This window comes from Protomyctophum parallelum (genome assembly GCF_964188405.1).
Source record: "Protomyctophum parallelum genome assembly, chromosome: 18".
Classification (NCBI taxonomy): domain Eukaryota; kingdom Metazoa; phylum Chordata; class Actinopteri; order Myctophiformes; family Myctophidae; genus Protomyctophum; species Protomyctophum parallelum.
Window position 1 is genome coordinate 46,312,286 of NC_139716.1, and position 15,894 is coordinate 46,328,179.

The 15,894-nt window shown below is 44.6% G+C and overlaps 1 protein-coding gene across 1 annotated transcript; it reads left to right on the forward strand.

Moving 5' to 3' along the window:
• Positions 1-109: 109 nt before the first annotated feature.
• Positions 110-15,193, forward strand: cyp27b1 (cytochrome P450, family 27, subfamily B, polypeptide 1; the record flags this gene model as incomplete). Its single annotated transcript, XM_083788931.1, has 9 exons — positions 110-391; positions 4,527-4,717; positions 7,306-7,496; positions 8,307-8,507; positions 10,167-10,330; positions 10,680-10,846; positions 11,984-12,065; positions 14,288-14,485; positions 15,074-15,193. 9 exons carry the CDS (start codon positions 110-112, stop codon positions 15,191-15,193), a joined length of 1,596 nt encoding a protein of 531 aa, XP_083645057.1.
• Between the last annotated feature and the right edge of the window lie 701 nt (positions 15,194-15,894).

Below are 15,894 nucleotides of genomic sequence, written 5' to 3' on the forward strand. Positions count from 1 at the left end.
ACTGCCTCTCCCTCCTGGCGGAGACAATGAGCATCCGGATCCCAACAGATCAGAAACGCACGGACCTCCACCACACACACACACACACACACACACACACACACACACGATGCTCCAGCACGCGCTCAAAGTGTCCGGACGCATGTGTCCGCTCGTCAAGTGGTGCGTGGAGAGGTGGGCTCTAGAGAGCGCGTCCGCCGCCCTCGGGACCCCGACCCGTCCGGGTCCGGCCCACGGTGGTCCGGGTCCGGGGACCCCCACCGCGGGTCCGGGGACCACCACCGGCACCAGCACCGTGAAGACCCTGGACCACATGCCCGGACCCTCCGTGCTCAGCTTCGCCTGGGACCTGTTCGCCCGACGGGGGCTGTCGAGACTGCACGATTTACAGGTAAATAAATATACTAGCTCTGGTCTAACGCGGACCCCCTCCGTGGGTATTATAGGCTCTAATCTAATGGCTAAATGACCCCCCCCCCCCCCCGTGGGTTTAATCTAATGCAAGAGCAGTAAGGCTATGTATGGACCAGAGCTACAACCAGCCTAGCTGGTGTGTGAACAATGTGGACCCTGTTGTAAACAAGTGTAATGCTTAATTGGGTCGTCCACTCACAGTTAACAGTCTTTGTATTGAGTTTGTGCTTGAAATGTACTGTAATTCTGCAAACTGTTAATAAATATTTCAATCAATCAATCAATCAGCTCTAGTTTTTGATTGATTGAAATATTTATTAACAGTTTGCAGAATTACAGTACATTTCAAGCACAAACTCAATACAAAGACTGTTAACTGTGAGTGGACGACCCAATTAAGCATTACACTTGTTTACAACAGGGTCCACATTGTTCAATTCATTAAAACATTTAGAGACATACAAATAGACTACTACTCTACTTTAGAGCTATGGAGCAGACTATAGAGCTATGGAGCAGACTATAGAGCTAGGCTGGTTTTATAGCTCTGCTCCATATAGTTTAGAGATTTAGACTAAATGAAAAGGCTTTAGAGTTATGGAGCAGAGCTACAGATGTAGTGATTTATGGGGTTAAAATCCTCTTTAATAGCAGACCTGGTATTGAACTTTAGATTATTTTTCTTTTTTTGTATTGAGTTGTGCTTGAAATGTACTGTAATTCTGAAAACTGTCAATCAATCAATCAATCAATCAATGGAGAGCGGATTATACTGTATGTATGGGACATGGAACAGTAACCCCTATGTGCCCTCAGTCCATACACTACACTACACTCATTCCAGACTATTTTGGTCTGGAAAATAAATGACCCAATCTAAAGATGTCCCGTTTTAAATTACAGCAGGATTAGCATCATGTGATTTAATTTAAATGTTTAAAAAGGATTTTTTTTCCATTTATAGAGAGCTCTCTGTAAATGAACAAGACTCAAGTTCACCAGACAAAAATGTTGATATGCCTATTATTACTTTTTTTAATACAGAATCATATTGGCTAAATGTTGATATGCCTATTATTACTTTTTTTAATACAGAATCATATTGGCTAAATGTTGATATGCCTATTATTACTTTTTTTTTAATACAGAATCATATTGGCTAAATGTTGATATGCCTATTATTACTTTTTTTTTAATACAGAATCATATTGGCTAAATGTTGATATGCCTATTATTACTTTTTTTTTAATACAGAATCATATTGGCTAAATGTTGATATGCCTATTATTACTTTTTTTAATACAGAATCATATTGGCTAAATGTTGATATGCCTATTATTACTTTTTTTTTAATACAGAATCATATTGGCTAAATGTTGATATGCCTATTATTACTTTTTTTTTAATACAGAATCATATTGGCTATATAGAGCTCTATGTTAGCCTCTATTGGTCCACAGACAAAAGAAAGCTTTGATTGATGCAATACTGTAAAAGCAAACTGGAAAGGTATAGCCTACTACTAATACTAATACAAAAAGTATTGCTGTAAAGTGAATATGAGACAACTTATGTCTTCAGACAAAGGTTTTCTCATTATCCACTATAAGCCACTAAGCTGCGAACCAACGGAGATCGAGCTTACGGATTTGTTGCACCTACGCTGTGGAATGATTTACCGCTCTGCTTGAGAAACGCTGTGTCTGTTGGCATCTTTAAGAAGCATTTGTACCGCAAACATTTTGGCTTGCTCCAGTGATTTCTATGTACTGTTCTATCTTATCTATTTCTAGGTACTGTCTTTGCTTTCCAGTGGTCAGTCAGGGACTAGTCCTGGTCCAGTGGTCAGTCAGGGACTAGTCCTGGTCCAGTGGTCAGTCAGGGACTAGTCCTGGTCCAGTGGTCAGTCAGGGACTAGTCCTGGTCCAGTGGTCAGTCAGGGACTAGTCCTGGTCCAGTGGTCAGTCAGGGACTCAGATAGTCCTGGTCCAGTGGTCAGTCAGGGACTCAGATAGTCCTGGTCCAGAGATCAGGGAAAATAAACAAAACCATGTAACTACTCGCAGAAACAAAGTCTGCTAGACCTTAAGGTGAAAGTCTATAATCTCCAGGCTGGGAAGCATCTCAGGTCTCCAGCTTCTCTATACATAGGGTTAGGGTTAGGGCTAACCCTAGGGTTACATAGGGTTAGGGTTAGGGCTAACCCTAGGGTTACATAGGGTTAGGGTTAGGGTTAGGGCTAACCCTAACCCCATTTTAATACAGTGCTGTACCGACAGAGTCACTTCTTCTACTGCTACATTTCCGGGTTGTTCCTGCGTCGATCTGGTTGGATGCATTTTATTTCATGACAAAAATAGTGCATTTTATAGAGAAGCTGTGGAGCTCAAATCAATGGCATTCATTGATTTGAGTGATTGACAGCTCTCACCATCTGGGCTAACGTGAAGCAGCTGCTGTTTGTGTCCATGGAGTATCATGAGGACATATCCATTAAACCTAAAATATCTGTGTTACTGTATGCTTTCCCTGTGTGTGGACATAAATAAATTGTTAAACTGTGTGTGTGTGTGTGTGTGTGTGTGTGTGTGTGTGTGTGTGTGTGTGTGTGTGTGTGTGTGTGTGTGTGTGTGTGTGTGTGTGTGTGTGTGTGTGTGACTGTGTGCGTGTGTGTTTGTGTGTGTGTGTGTGTGTGTGTGTGTGTGTGTGTGTGTGTGTGTGTGTGTGTGTGTGTGTGTGTGTGTGTGTGTGTGTGTGTGTGTGACAGTGTGTGTGTGTGTGTGTGACAGTGTGTGTGTGTGTGTGTGTGTGTGTGTGTGTGTGTGTGTGAAGTATCAGCAGCTAATGCAGACCATCTTACAGCTAGGCTACAGGTGTAAACTTTTAGTTTTTATCTTTGGCAGCCTAGGGCATGTTGTGAGGGGCTTACAAATGGCCGGCCTTTCCAAAAGGAGAGCTGAGCAGTTAGCGAGGTACTGCTCAGTTTCAGCCATTATAGGAAGCCGCTCAATTTGGAGGAGGCGTTGTTTCCTTTATCCATGATTTATGTCTGCTGCCCTGTGTCCGACATGTCAGCTGTACTGTATGTAACGATGCTGTCCTGTGTCTGACATGTCAGCTGTACTGTATGTAACGATGCTGTCCTGTGTCCGACATGTCAGCTGTACTGTATGTAACGATGCTGTCCTGTGTCCGACATGTCAGCTGTACTGTATGTAACGATGTTGTCCTGTGTCCGACATGTCAGCTGTACTGTATGTAACGATGCTGTCCTGTGTCCGACATGTCAGCTGTACTGTATGTAATGATGCTGTCCTGTGTCCGACATGTCAGCTGTACTGTATGTAACGATGCTGTCCTGTGTCCGACATGTCAGCTGTACTGTATGTAACGATGCTGTCCTGTGTCCGACATGTCAGCTGTACTGTATGTAACGATGCTGTCCTGTGTCCGACATGTCAGCTGTACTGTATGTAACGATGCTGTCCTGTGTCCGACATGTCAGCTGTACTGTATGTAACGATGCTGTCCTGTGTCTGACATGTCAGCTGTACTGTATGTAACGATGCTGTCCTGTGTCCGACATGTCAGCTGTACTGTATGTAACGATGCTGTCCTGTGTCCGACATGTCAGCTGTACTGTATGTAACGATGCTGTCCTGTGTCCGACAAGTCAGCTGTACTGTATGTAACGATGCTGCCCTGTGTCCGACATGTCAGCTGTACTGTATGTAACGATGCTGTCCTGTGTCCGACATGTCAGCTGTACTGTATGTAACGATGCTGTCCTGTGTCCGACATGTCAGCTGTACTGTATGTAACGATGCTGTCCTGTGTCCGACATGTCAGCTGTACTGTATGTAACGATGCTGTCCTGTGTCCGACATGTCAGCTGTACTGTATGTAACGATGCTGTCCTGTGTCCGACATGTCAGCTGTACTGTATGTAACGATGCTTTGCCGTCCATGCACGTTGTAACTGGCTGCTCCTACGGTCAAACTGCACTGGCAGTGTTTATGTCCTTTGTACACGGTATTCCTGTACTTCTCATTACGTGGACATAAATAAACATTTAAAATGTGTGTGTGTGTGTGTGTGTGTGTGCTTCCAGCTAGAAGGCCTGAGGCGGTACGGTCCGATGTGGAAGGCCCGTTTCGGACCCATCCTGACGGTCCACGTGGCCGAGCCGTCCCTCATAGAGCAGGTTCTGAGGCAGGAGGGTCAGCACCCCATGAGGAGTGACCTGTCCTCCTGGAAGGACTACCGCAAGGAGAAAGGTCACCACTACGGCCTGCTGACATCGTGAGTACCCCTACCTGCCCTACCCTAACCCTAACCCTACCCACTCTACCCTAACCTACCCTAACCCTAACCCTAACCTACCCTAACGTAACCCTACCCTACCCTACCTACCCTACCCTAACCTACCCTACCCTAACCCTACCCTAACGTAACCCTACCCTACCCTAACCCTAACCCTACCCACTCTACCCTAACCTACCCTACCCTAACCCTAACCCTAACCCTACCCACTCTACCCTAACCTACCCTAACCCTACCCTAACGTAACCCTACCCTACCCTACCCTACCTACCCCTACCTACCCTACCTACCCCTACCCTAACCTACCCTACCCACTCTACCCTACCCTAACCTAACCCTACCCCTACCTACCCCTACCTACCTACCCCTACCCTAACCTACCCTACCCTACCCTACCCCTACCTACCCTACCCTAAAGGCTCATACATAGTCTGGATTTTCGGTGGTGGGGTGACCACCGAACTACAACATGACGTCACTGAGGTGACCACCGAACTACAACATGACGTCACTGAGCCGTGGTGAAGAGCAAACCACCGCCACCGCTCCAGCCCTTCTCTCTGTTTTTACTCACCACCGCTCAACGTTATTTCAGCTCCGGTGGTCAGCTCTCCACCGGAGCGGTGGTCACCTCACCACCGGAGCGGTGGTCACCTCACCTATGAATAGGCCTTTACCCTACCTAAAATGTCTGGGTTTCCGAGTCTAGCCTCGGAAATCCAGACATATTTATTTCCAGGGAGAAAAAAATAAGTCTGGTCCTTCAATTCGGCACAGAGTCGCTCACTCTCTGCTGATCTGTGATCGTCTGCAGCCTTGTTAAATTGACGCACACACACACACACACACACACACACACACACACACACACACACACAATTAGTCTCATGTCCTGCAGCTGTGTCTAGTTTCTCGGGAGCTGCCGATGCCATAGAAGAAAGCATATTAAGTTCCAGTCTAGCGTGAGTCTAAACGCTTAAACCCATTCAGGACGGGAACCCCTTTTGGTGTTTTAAGCATTATGTTATACTTTAGCTGCTGAAAAATAGCAGATATACAAGCTCGTAGCTTGTAGATCTGCTAATTTTTTTAAATTGTGACGCATGTGGCGCAAATCTTCAGAGCGAACGTCAAACGTCAAATCTTTGTTTCTGCTCAGATGGGGGTCGGCGGTAACCTGACGCTGCCAGATGAGGGCGGTATTGGGTAACCATGTTCCCCAACACAGCACTCATCTGGGATCTCTCAGGCAGTTGAGCTGACAAAAATCCGTTCCGTACCGGACCAATCAGCGTGAGCTAAGGGCGGGATATGTGCGAAACCGGACGTGAAGCTATATAGACACGTCAATATGATTGGTTGTGTTTGCACGCCCACACGGTGATAGACAGACGGTCCCATCCAATCATCTACCAAGTATCTTGAAAAAAAGGAACAGCCCCGTCATCAAATTTGCTTCCGTGATCCCAGATCCCAATAAGCTGTGAAACAAATTTGTGTAGCAAGCTTCTTGGATCTGGCAGCGTCAGGTTAGGTCGGCGGCCAAATACAGATAATTCTGGGGGTCTTTGACATGAAAAGGTTTGAGAACCACTGACCAAATATGAGGTTTTTCAGAAAAAGTTTGAAGACATACATTTTTAGAATCGTTCTAAATGGGTTAAGGTGTTAAATCGACCTACTGTACTAAGGTGTTAAATAGACAGGGGGTCCCGGGGAGAGATAATCCTGACTTCTGCTCCGTGAACTAAAGTCAACATGAAGTAAAGTCAACAATATAAAGGTTGTTTGCTTCCACTGTTGCGTCTGATCTGTTGATCTATTCATAGAAAAGAGATTTTAACCTTTATTGATCACCGGGTGTCAATGCATACAGTAGGCCGTTTAGAGATACAAAAAGATTACACTAATTCATTTAAAAAATAAGATAGCGGTTTAAAAATCACACCTGTGTGAAATGAGGGGCGCTCTTGTCATCGTACATTAATCTGTGTTAGCGGACATTTGACATCGCTCCATAAGGTCCATAAGGTGGTCCCTTATTGGCCAAGCGCTCCATAAGGTCCATAAGGTGGTCTCTTATTGGCCAAGCGCTCCATAAGGTCCATAAGGTGGTCCCTTATTGGCCAATCGCTCCATAAGGTCCATAAGGTGGTCCCTTATTGGCCAAGCGCTACATAAGGTCCATAAGGTGGTCCCTTATTGGCCAATCGCTACATAAGGTACATAAGGTGGTCCCTTATTGGCCAATCGCTACATAAGGTACATAAGGTGTTCTCTTATTGGCCAAGCGCTACATAAGGTCCATAAGGTGGTCTCTTATTGGCCAAGCGCTACATAAGGTCCATAAGGTGGTCTCTTATTGGCCAAGTGCTCCATAAGGTACATAAGGTGGTCCCTTATTGGCCAAGCGCTCCATAAGGTCCATAAGGTGGTCCCTTATTGGCCAAACGCTCCATAAGGTCGGGGACCCCCACATGGACCCCCAGTCTCCTGGGGGTCTGGACCCCCCGGGGACCCCCCAGGGACCCCCTCATAGTAACTGTTATATGATCTATGTTCTCCAGGGAGGGGGAGGAGTGGCAGGCGGTGAGGAGTCTCCTGGGGAAGCACATGCTCCGCCCCAAGGCGGTGGAGGCCTATGATAGGACGCTGAACGGCGTGGTTGATGACCTCATCGCCAAGCTGCGTCAACGCCGGGAGGAGCGCGGCCTGGTCCGAGACCTGGCCGGACACTTCTACCTGTTCGGCCTGGAGGGTGAGTGCACTTCCTGTTCCTGTCTGACCTGGATGGACTTCCTGTTCCGTTCTGACCTTAGATTCATTTCCTGTTCCGTTCTGATCATTCGTTAGGGTTAGTTTAGTCTCGCGTTGCCAGACTGTTGCCTCTCGGAATGTTAAAATGCTTCCGTCATACAGTCTGGAGCAACGGAAGCTCTGATCACGAGTCAAATATAAATGCTTCCGTCGTACAGTCTGGAGCAACGGAAGCTCCGATCATGAGTAAAATATAAATGCTTCCGTCATACAGTCTGGAGCAACGGAAGCTCTGATCACGAGTAAAATATAAATGCTTCCGTCATACAGTCTGGAGCAACGGAAGCTCTGATCACGAGTAAAATATAAATGCTTCCGTCATACAGTCTGGAGCAACGGAAGCTCTGATCATGAGTCAAATATAAATGCTTCCGTCATACAGTCTGGAGCAACGGAAGCTCTGATCATGAGTAAAATATCTGCCGATATGAACCTGCTATCGGCGATAATTTCAGTATCTCTAATTGTGGTCCAAATGTTTTCTACTCTAGTCTGTAGTCTCAGTGGAGGTCCACTGATGACCCCTAGTGTTCTCTCCGGGAACAGCGTGCACACAAACACAGAAACGCATTGAACACAGGAGAAATTCACTGCAGTGGCAGCTGCTGTGTAACCAACCACTGTGTGTGTGTGTGTGTGTGTGTGTGTGTGCGTGACTGTGTGTGTGACTGTGTGTGTGTGACTGTGTGTGCGTGTGCGTGTGTGTGTGTGTGTGTGTGTGTGTGTGTGTTCATGTGTGTGTGTTCTCCAGGGATCTCCTCGGTCCTCTTCGGGTCCAGGGTGGGCTGTCTGGACCCCATAGTCCCAGAGGACACAGAGCGTTTCATCCAGTCCATCAACACCATGTTTGTGATGACCCTGCTGACCATGGCGATGCCTCGCTGGCTCCACACGCTGGTCCCCAAACCATGGAACACCTTCTGCACCTGCTGGGACCACATGTTCCAGTTCGGTGAGTTTAGCTGTCGCAAAGACTAAGTGTTGAGGAGAAGATAAAACAAGACTAACTGTTGAGGAGAGGAGAAAACAAGACTAACTGTTGAGGAGAGGAGAAAACAAGACTAACTGTTGAGGAGAGGAGAAAACAAGACTAACTGTTGAGGAGAGGAGAAAACAAGACTAACTGTTGAGGAGAGGAGAAAACAAGACTAAGTGTTGAGGAGAGGAGAAAACAAGACTAAAGTTCATTACACACTGGCGAATTAGCGACGCGATATATTCGTGCGAATAATTCGCATTTAAAAAAAACCAATTGAAGTCCATGCAAGCTTCCACATCAGTGGCGAATGTGCGAATGTGCGAAAATGCGACCGTTTTCGCTTTTATTTGTTCGCTCTGGTGTCGTATTTTGCAGAGATTCGCAGGCGAACTGCAACATGCAATATTTCGCATTTTCAGATCGCTTATTCGCATCGCGTCGCTAATTCGCCAGTGTGTAATGACCTTAACTGTTGAGGAAAGGAGAAAAACGGATTTTTTTTTTTTTTATCCAAAATGAGTTAATATCACAGGCAGACTCTTCACATACTAGAGCATGTCTGACATAAATATCAGAGCTGAAATCGAAATATAAATATAAAATAAATGCTTAAACATGTAGCTAGGTGTAATGTTAGAGACCACAGAAGACATGTAAATATGAAATAAATGCTTAAACATGTAGCTATAGGTGTAATGTTAGAGTCCACAGAAGACATGTAAATATGAAATAAATGCTTAAACATGTAGCTATAGGTGTAATGTTAGAGACCACAGAAGACATGTAAATATGAAATAAATGCTTAAACATGTAGCTAGGTGTAATGTTAGAGACCACAGAAGACTTGTGAATATGAAATAAATGCTTAAACATGTAGCTATAGATGTAATGTTAGAGACCACAGAAGACATGTAAATATGAAATAAATGCTAAAACATGTAGCCAGGTGTAATGTTAGAGTGCACAGAAGACTTGTGAATATGAAATAAATGCTTAAACATGTAGCTATAGATGTAATGTTAGAGACCACAGAAGACATGTAAATATGAAATAAATGCTAAAACATGTAGCCAGGTGTAATGTTAGAGTGCACAGAAGACATGTAAATATGAAATAAATGCTTAAACATGTAGCTATAGGTGTAATATATAAACTTTATTACAGGCTCGTGGCCCACAGGGTAAGACAGTACATCACAAATAGGAGAATACAAATCAAAATAAATAAAAAAATACAGTACATTTACCAAGCCCAAGAGGTTACTACTCTAGGCGAGGCTCTTATACCAGTGTCCTCTGATGGTAGAAGTGTACCTTACAGAACTACGGCCTGGGTCTGTCAACTGACCAATGAGTCCATTCAGTGAGCGATCCAGCCTGCTCATGAATTTAAATGTCAAGTTCAAATTCATAGTTCAAGTAATGTTAGAGACCACAGAAGACATGTAAATATGAAATAAATGCTTAAACATGTAGCTATAGGTGTAATGTTACTATGTTAGAGACCACAGAAGACATGTAAATATGAAATAAATGCTTAAACATGTAGCTAGGTGTAATGTTAGAGACCACAGAAGTGAACCTTTCACGCTGCTGACCTTTGACCCTGTGTGTGACCTCTGACCTCTCGTAGGTAAAGTTCACATCGACCGGCGTCTGAAGGAGGAAGCGGAGAGGATGGAGCGCGGACAGGAAGTGGAGGGGCGCTACATCACCTACTTCCTGTCCCAGACGGGACTGCCCATGAAGACGGTTTACAGCAACGTGACGGAGCTGCTGTTGGCGGGAGTGGACACTGTGAGTACTTATACTCACACTGTGTGAGTACTTATACTCACACAGTGTGACACAGTATGCATTACTAGACGAGTTAATCGCTGCCCGTTTGAAAGTGACCTTTAGACCGATGATAGTTTCTTAGATTACCTTTGATCCTAGATTATGATCCTAGATAGCAGTAACTAACTAACGAACTAACGAACTAACTAACTAACTAACTAACTAACTAACTAACTATGATCCTAGATTACTATTTCTATGCATTTGCTGTAATACCTCGCTCTGGATTAAGAGCGTCTACTGAACGCCTGAAATGTAAAACTGTAAATTAAATAAATAAATAAATATTCAAACGTGTGCGTTCCAGATCTCCAGCACTCTGTCGTGGACGCTGTACGAGCTGTCCAGACATCCCGACCTCCAGGCGTCTCTCCGTCAAGAGGTCCTGACCGTGCTGGACGGACGACGCACCGCAGACGCCGCCAGCGTGGCCCTGATGCCCCTCCTGAAGGCCACGGTGCGGGAGGTCCTGAGGTACGGTACCTGTCTTCTGACCTGAGATCAGATTCTAACGCACAGAAGAATGGTGGTTCTTTAACCCATTCTGACCTGTGATCAGATTCTAAAAATGTCTTCTACATCCTGACAGTTTTCCATTCTGACCTCAGATCAGATTCTAAAAATGTCTTCTACATCCTGACAGTTTTCCATTCTGACCTGAGATCAGATTCTAAAAAATGTCTTCTATCCTGACGGTTTTCTGAAAAAGATATGTTTCCATTTCAGTCGTTCTTCGATAAAAAAAAAATAGCAGACCTAGATCTTCTATTTTTCAATAGCTAAAGCTGCACCATGATGCACCAAAATGGGTTCCCGCCCAGAATGGGTTAACTGAACAAACTGAACAAACACTCTATACTTTATTTATGGCAACGAGAACTATCAGAATATAGAAATGAACTAAAATTAAATGAACACTGCTGTGGATTCAGCGTAAATGCATTTATAAATGCGACCGCTTCTGACTGAGGCTAAGTCATTGACTTTTCGTTTTTTCATGTCATGTGAAAGCAGGGAATCATAGCTTCAAAATGGACATATTGGTTGTTCAGTTTGACCCTCCAGTTTTGGGGATATGGCTTATAGAGTAATTAATGTCTTGCAGAGAAACAGCGAGTTGCGAAAACAGGCTTGAAAGGTTCACTTCTGTGGTCTCTAACATTACACCTAGCTACATGTTTAAGCATTTAATTATTTCATATTTACATGTCTTCTGTGGACTCTAACATTACACCTAGCTACATGTTTAAGCATTTATTTCATATTTACATGTCTTCTGTGGACTCTAACATTACACCTAGCTACATGTTTAAGCATTTATTTCATATTTACATGTCTTCTGTGGACTCTAACATTACACCTACATGTTTAAGCATTTATTTCATATTTACATGTTGATTTCAGCTCTGATTTCAGACATATGTGAAGAGTCTCATTTTGGATAAAAACATTGACTGTCTCTGTATCAAAAAGTGTCACATGTGTTCTTTATAATGGGGTTATTTGCTTTCCCAGGTTGTGCCTGCCTGGGTCAGGGTTAGGCTTGTATAAATGCATTTATAAATGTTATAACTTATTATTAGTAATTTATAACGAGTCTTTCTTTCCCAGGTTGTACCCCGTCATTCCCGCCAACGCCAGAGTCATCACAGAGAGAGACATCCAAGTTGGAGATTATATTATTCCTAAAAACGTGAGTATGTATTTGATTTGTAAAAAACCTCTTAGGCCTAACTCAGGATTATGTTTATGCTCGCTGTCCGTCAGGATCTTCTTATCTCCATATTATTTTAACTTTTTGTTATTTTGGTAAATGAGTAGCAAATGTGGCAGATCTGTTTTTGAATTTTAAATCGTAATAAGCGGGATAATATCTGGCTAGGTGGTCATTATCGGGAGATGATTCACCTTCAGGCTTCGCCTCTGTGATTAACCCATTTTGGACTGAGGTCGATTTAAAAAAAAAGGCTTCTAAATCCTAATTATTTTCTGAAAAACCTATGTTTCTATGTCATTGGTGCTCAACCTTTTTCATGTCAAGGACCCCCAGAATTATATCTATTGGGCCACGGACCCCCATCTGAAAATATGTAGTTCCAGGGACCCCCCAGAAGCAAACATTTTAGTTAAAAATGTTCGCTCTGAAATATATATTCAATGATTTGTGCCACATTTTAACGATTTTTCAAAAATAGCAGACCTACAAGCTCATAGTGCGCCACTCGGTGGCGCACTATGAGCTTGTAGATCTGCTTCCCGCCCAAAATGGGTTAAACTCCCTGTGGGTGAATTATCTCCCTTACATAAGTTCTGGATGGCGGGTTTTAATGTTTGCATTGGCAACAGTTTACTCTGTCTGGACGACCCACAGCTTTGAATGGCAACGGTTTACTCTGGCTGCCCTTTGACACTAGCTTACATCATCAAGTATTGAGCTCTTTTTTAGACTAGCCAGAATAAAGTGCCGTGAAACGTTTCAGATTAGTTTCAGTTCAGATAAGGTTCAGGTTCAGATAAGATTCTCAGAACTTAATTTGGTCTCCTGCCCACGAGCAACTGTTACACGTTCTAGTTCCCAGAACCCAGAATTCAGAACGTGTACTAAAACGGCAGATCAGCTAGTTATCAGGCATCTGGTCAGCACGTGTTCCACAGTCCTGCAGTAAACATTTGGGCACTTTCTGTGAGACCCAGTTTCTGCACCAGAACGTCCCACCGCTGTCCCTCAGGCGGTTGAGGGTTGTCCACTCCTTGCGGGGCAGGTGCTGGCCAGGAACACAATAACGCAATTATAGTGCTGTCTACATAACATGCTATAAGTCAAATGCTATCTAAGTCTACAGAAATGCTCTGAGACAGAGAGAGAGAGAGACAGAGAGAGAGAGAGAGAGAGAGAGAGAGAGACAGAGAGAGAGAGAGAGAGAGAGAGAGAGAGAGACAGAAAGAGACAGAGAGAGACAGAGAGAGAGAGAGGTGTGAATGCAATGCACCAAATAGCGTGGTTGGTGAGAATAAAGAATACAGTGGGTCATGTCCAGTCGCAAAGCGCACGCGGTGCAAATGGCACATCTCTCTCCTGTTTAGGTGAAAAAAGGACGCATACACCCTTGACTGCATTCCGTTGTCACTAGGGTTTATTTTATGAAGTACCTTCAGGGGTGGCCCTGATGGTGATGGAAACCATTATGTCAGATAGCATACCCTTAGCATTGCATTTCTCTAGACTTAGATAGCATTTGATACAGACTTATAGCATGTTATGTAGACAGCACTATAATTGCATTGTATATAGTCATAGCACGTCATAGTACATATGTATAGCATAGTAGTATAGATGTATAGTTTATGTGTATAGTTTCATTATATAGATATTCCACTGTTACTTTCTTAGCTTACGCATGTTCTATGATAAATGCTTTTTATGTGATGTATTCCCATGCTTTTTTTGTTCTTGCTTAATGTAAGACGCTCTGGATTAAGAGCGTCTGCTAAATGCCTAAATTGTAAATTGTAAATTATGTTAAGATCACAACGTGTCGCATTGTAATGTAGATCTGTAGATCTACACAGCTGAGTATAAATCATTGTAATGTAGATCTGTAGATCTACACAGCTGAATATAAATCATTGTAATGTAGTTCTGCTTTTTCCCGCTACACAGCTGAGTATAAATCGGCATTCTGACGCCATCAAGGTCTGCTGAAAATGCATTAGTTGACTAAATCAACTAAATCACTAAATCACATTTAGACAACAAAAAATGTGTGGTATTTAGTCAATTAAAACGAAACATTTCAGATGACTAACATTTTCCTGAAACTAAAGTACCTTAAAGTACCCGTCTGAAAGTACCGTAACGATCAAAGGTTTCTGTCCAAATTACCTTAACGCCTGTTTTCCATTCATTTCCCGCAGACTCTGATCACACTGTGCCACTTCGCCACCTCCCGCGACGCGTCCGTGTTTCCCGAGCCGGACGCGTTCCGCCCGCGGCGCTGGCTGAACAGAGAGCGGTGCCATCACCCGTACGCCTCTGTGCCGTTCGGCGTGGGGAAACGCAGCTGCATCGGACGACGCATCGCCGAGCTGGAGCTCTACCTCGCCATCGCCAGGGTGAGTCAGCCTGGCCTGGCCTGGCCTGCAGGCCACACCAGGATGTTGGTCTGGAACTTCAGACTCCATCGGCTGCCTTTATTTTATTATTATTATTATAAGGCAGGGTATTCCTGTGGCCTCAGGAACCCTCAGGGTATTCCTGTGTCCTCCAGGAACCCTCTGGGTATTCCTGTACCCTCCAGGAACCCTCAGGGTATTCCTGTACCCTACAGGAACCCTCAGGGTATTCCTGTACCCTCCAGGAACCCTCAGGGTATTCCTGTACCCTCCAGGAACCCTCAGGGTATTCCTGTACCCTCCAGGAACCCTCAGGGTATTCCCTGTCTGGATTCAGAGCGTTTCTCACCTGCCTTTGACAAATCATCAGAATATTCTGCGTCGCTCCTTTTCGTGCTAGATTTGATGTGATTGTTCTGGTCTCTTCAGATCGTGGTTAGTGATTGGATGTGATTGTTCTGGTCTGTGATTGGTCTCTTCAGATCGTGGTTAGTGATTGGATGTGATTGTTCTGGTCTGTGATTGGTCTCTTCAGATCGTGGTTAGTGATTGGATGTGATTGTTCTGGTCTGTGATTGGTCTGTTCAGATCGTGACGGAGTTCGAGGTGAAGCCGGACCCAGAGGGAGGCGGAGCTACGGTGAAACCGATGACGAGGACACTCCTGGTTCCCGAGAGCGTCATCAACCTGCAGTTTGTTGACCTCTGACCTCTGACATCTGACCTCTGGCAGGCAGACAGACAGGCAGACAGACAGGCAGACAGACAGGCAGACAGGCAGACAGACAGGCAGACAGGCAGACATGCAGACAGGCAGACAGACAGACAGACAGACAGACAGACAGACAGACAGATTTTACAATAAGACTTGGATTTCACAATGCCATGCCAGACTTTCCAGTCCGTCATTGCCATCCCCAGTCCCTAGTGTCCCTAGTGATGACATCATGTGTCCCTAGCGATGACATCATGTGTCCCTAGCGATGACATCAGGGAACGACAGTTTTTTACCTCTGGTCTGCTTTGAGGCAGGACTCCTGGATCGGACTGTAGAAACACGGGGAAGGTTGCCGTATATTAGATTAGTCGATGGGTGGCCCTTCCAAGACAGATGTTGCGCTCTCATTAGAAGGCGGGTGTAAGTGCCATCCAGCCGTTTCTCTCATTTCTTTGAAAGTGTCCATGTCTCGGAGCCATAGAGTAGAATCGGCTTGACGGTCGTCCTAAATATTTTTACTTTGAACTTCTTACTAAGCTGGGACGACCAGATGTCACGCATGCAGGAGAGTTAGGACATCTCTGTTCACTTTATTACAAGCAGATCGCACAAGTAATAGTTTGCGTCCAGGTCGCTGTTTGATGTGTATGCGCCGTGCCAGCAAATGACGTAATGACTACTTGTGCCTGATA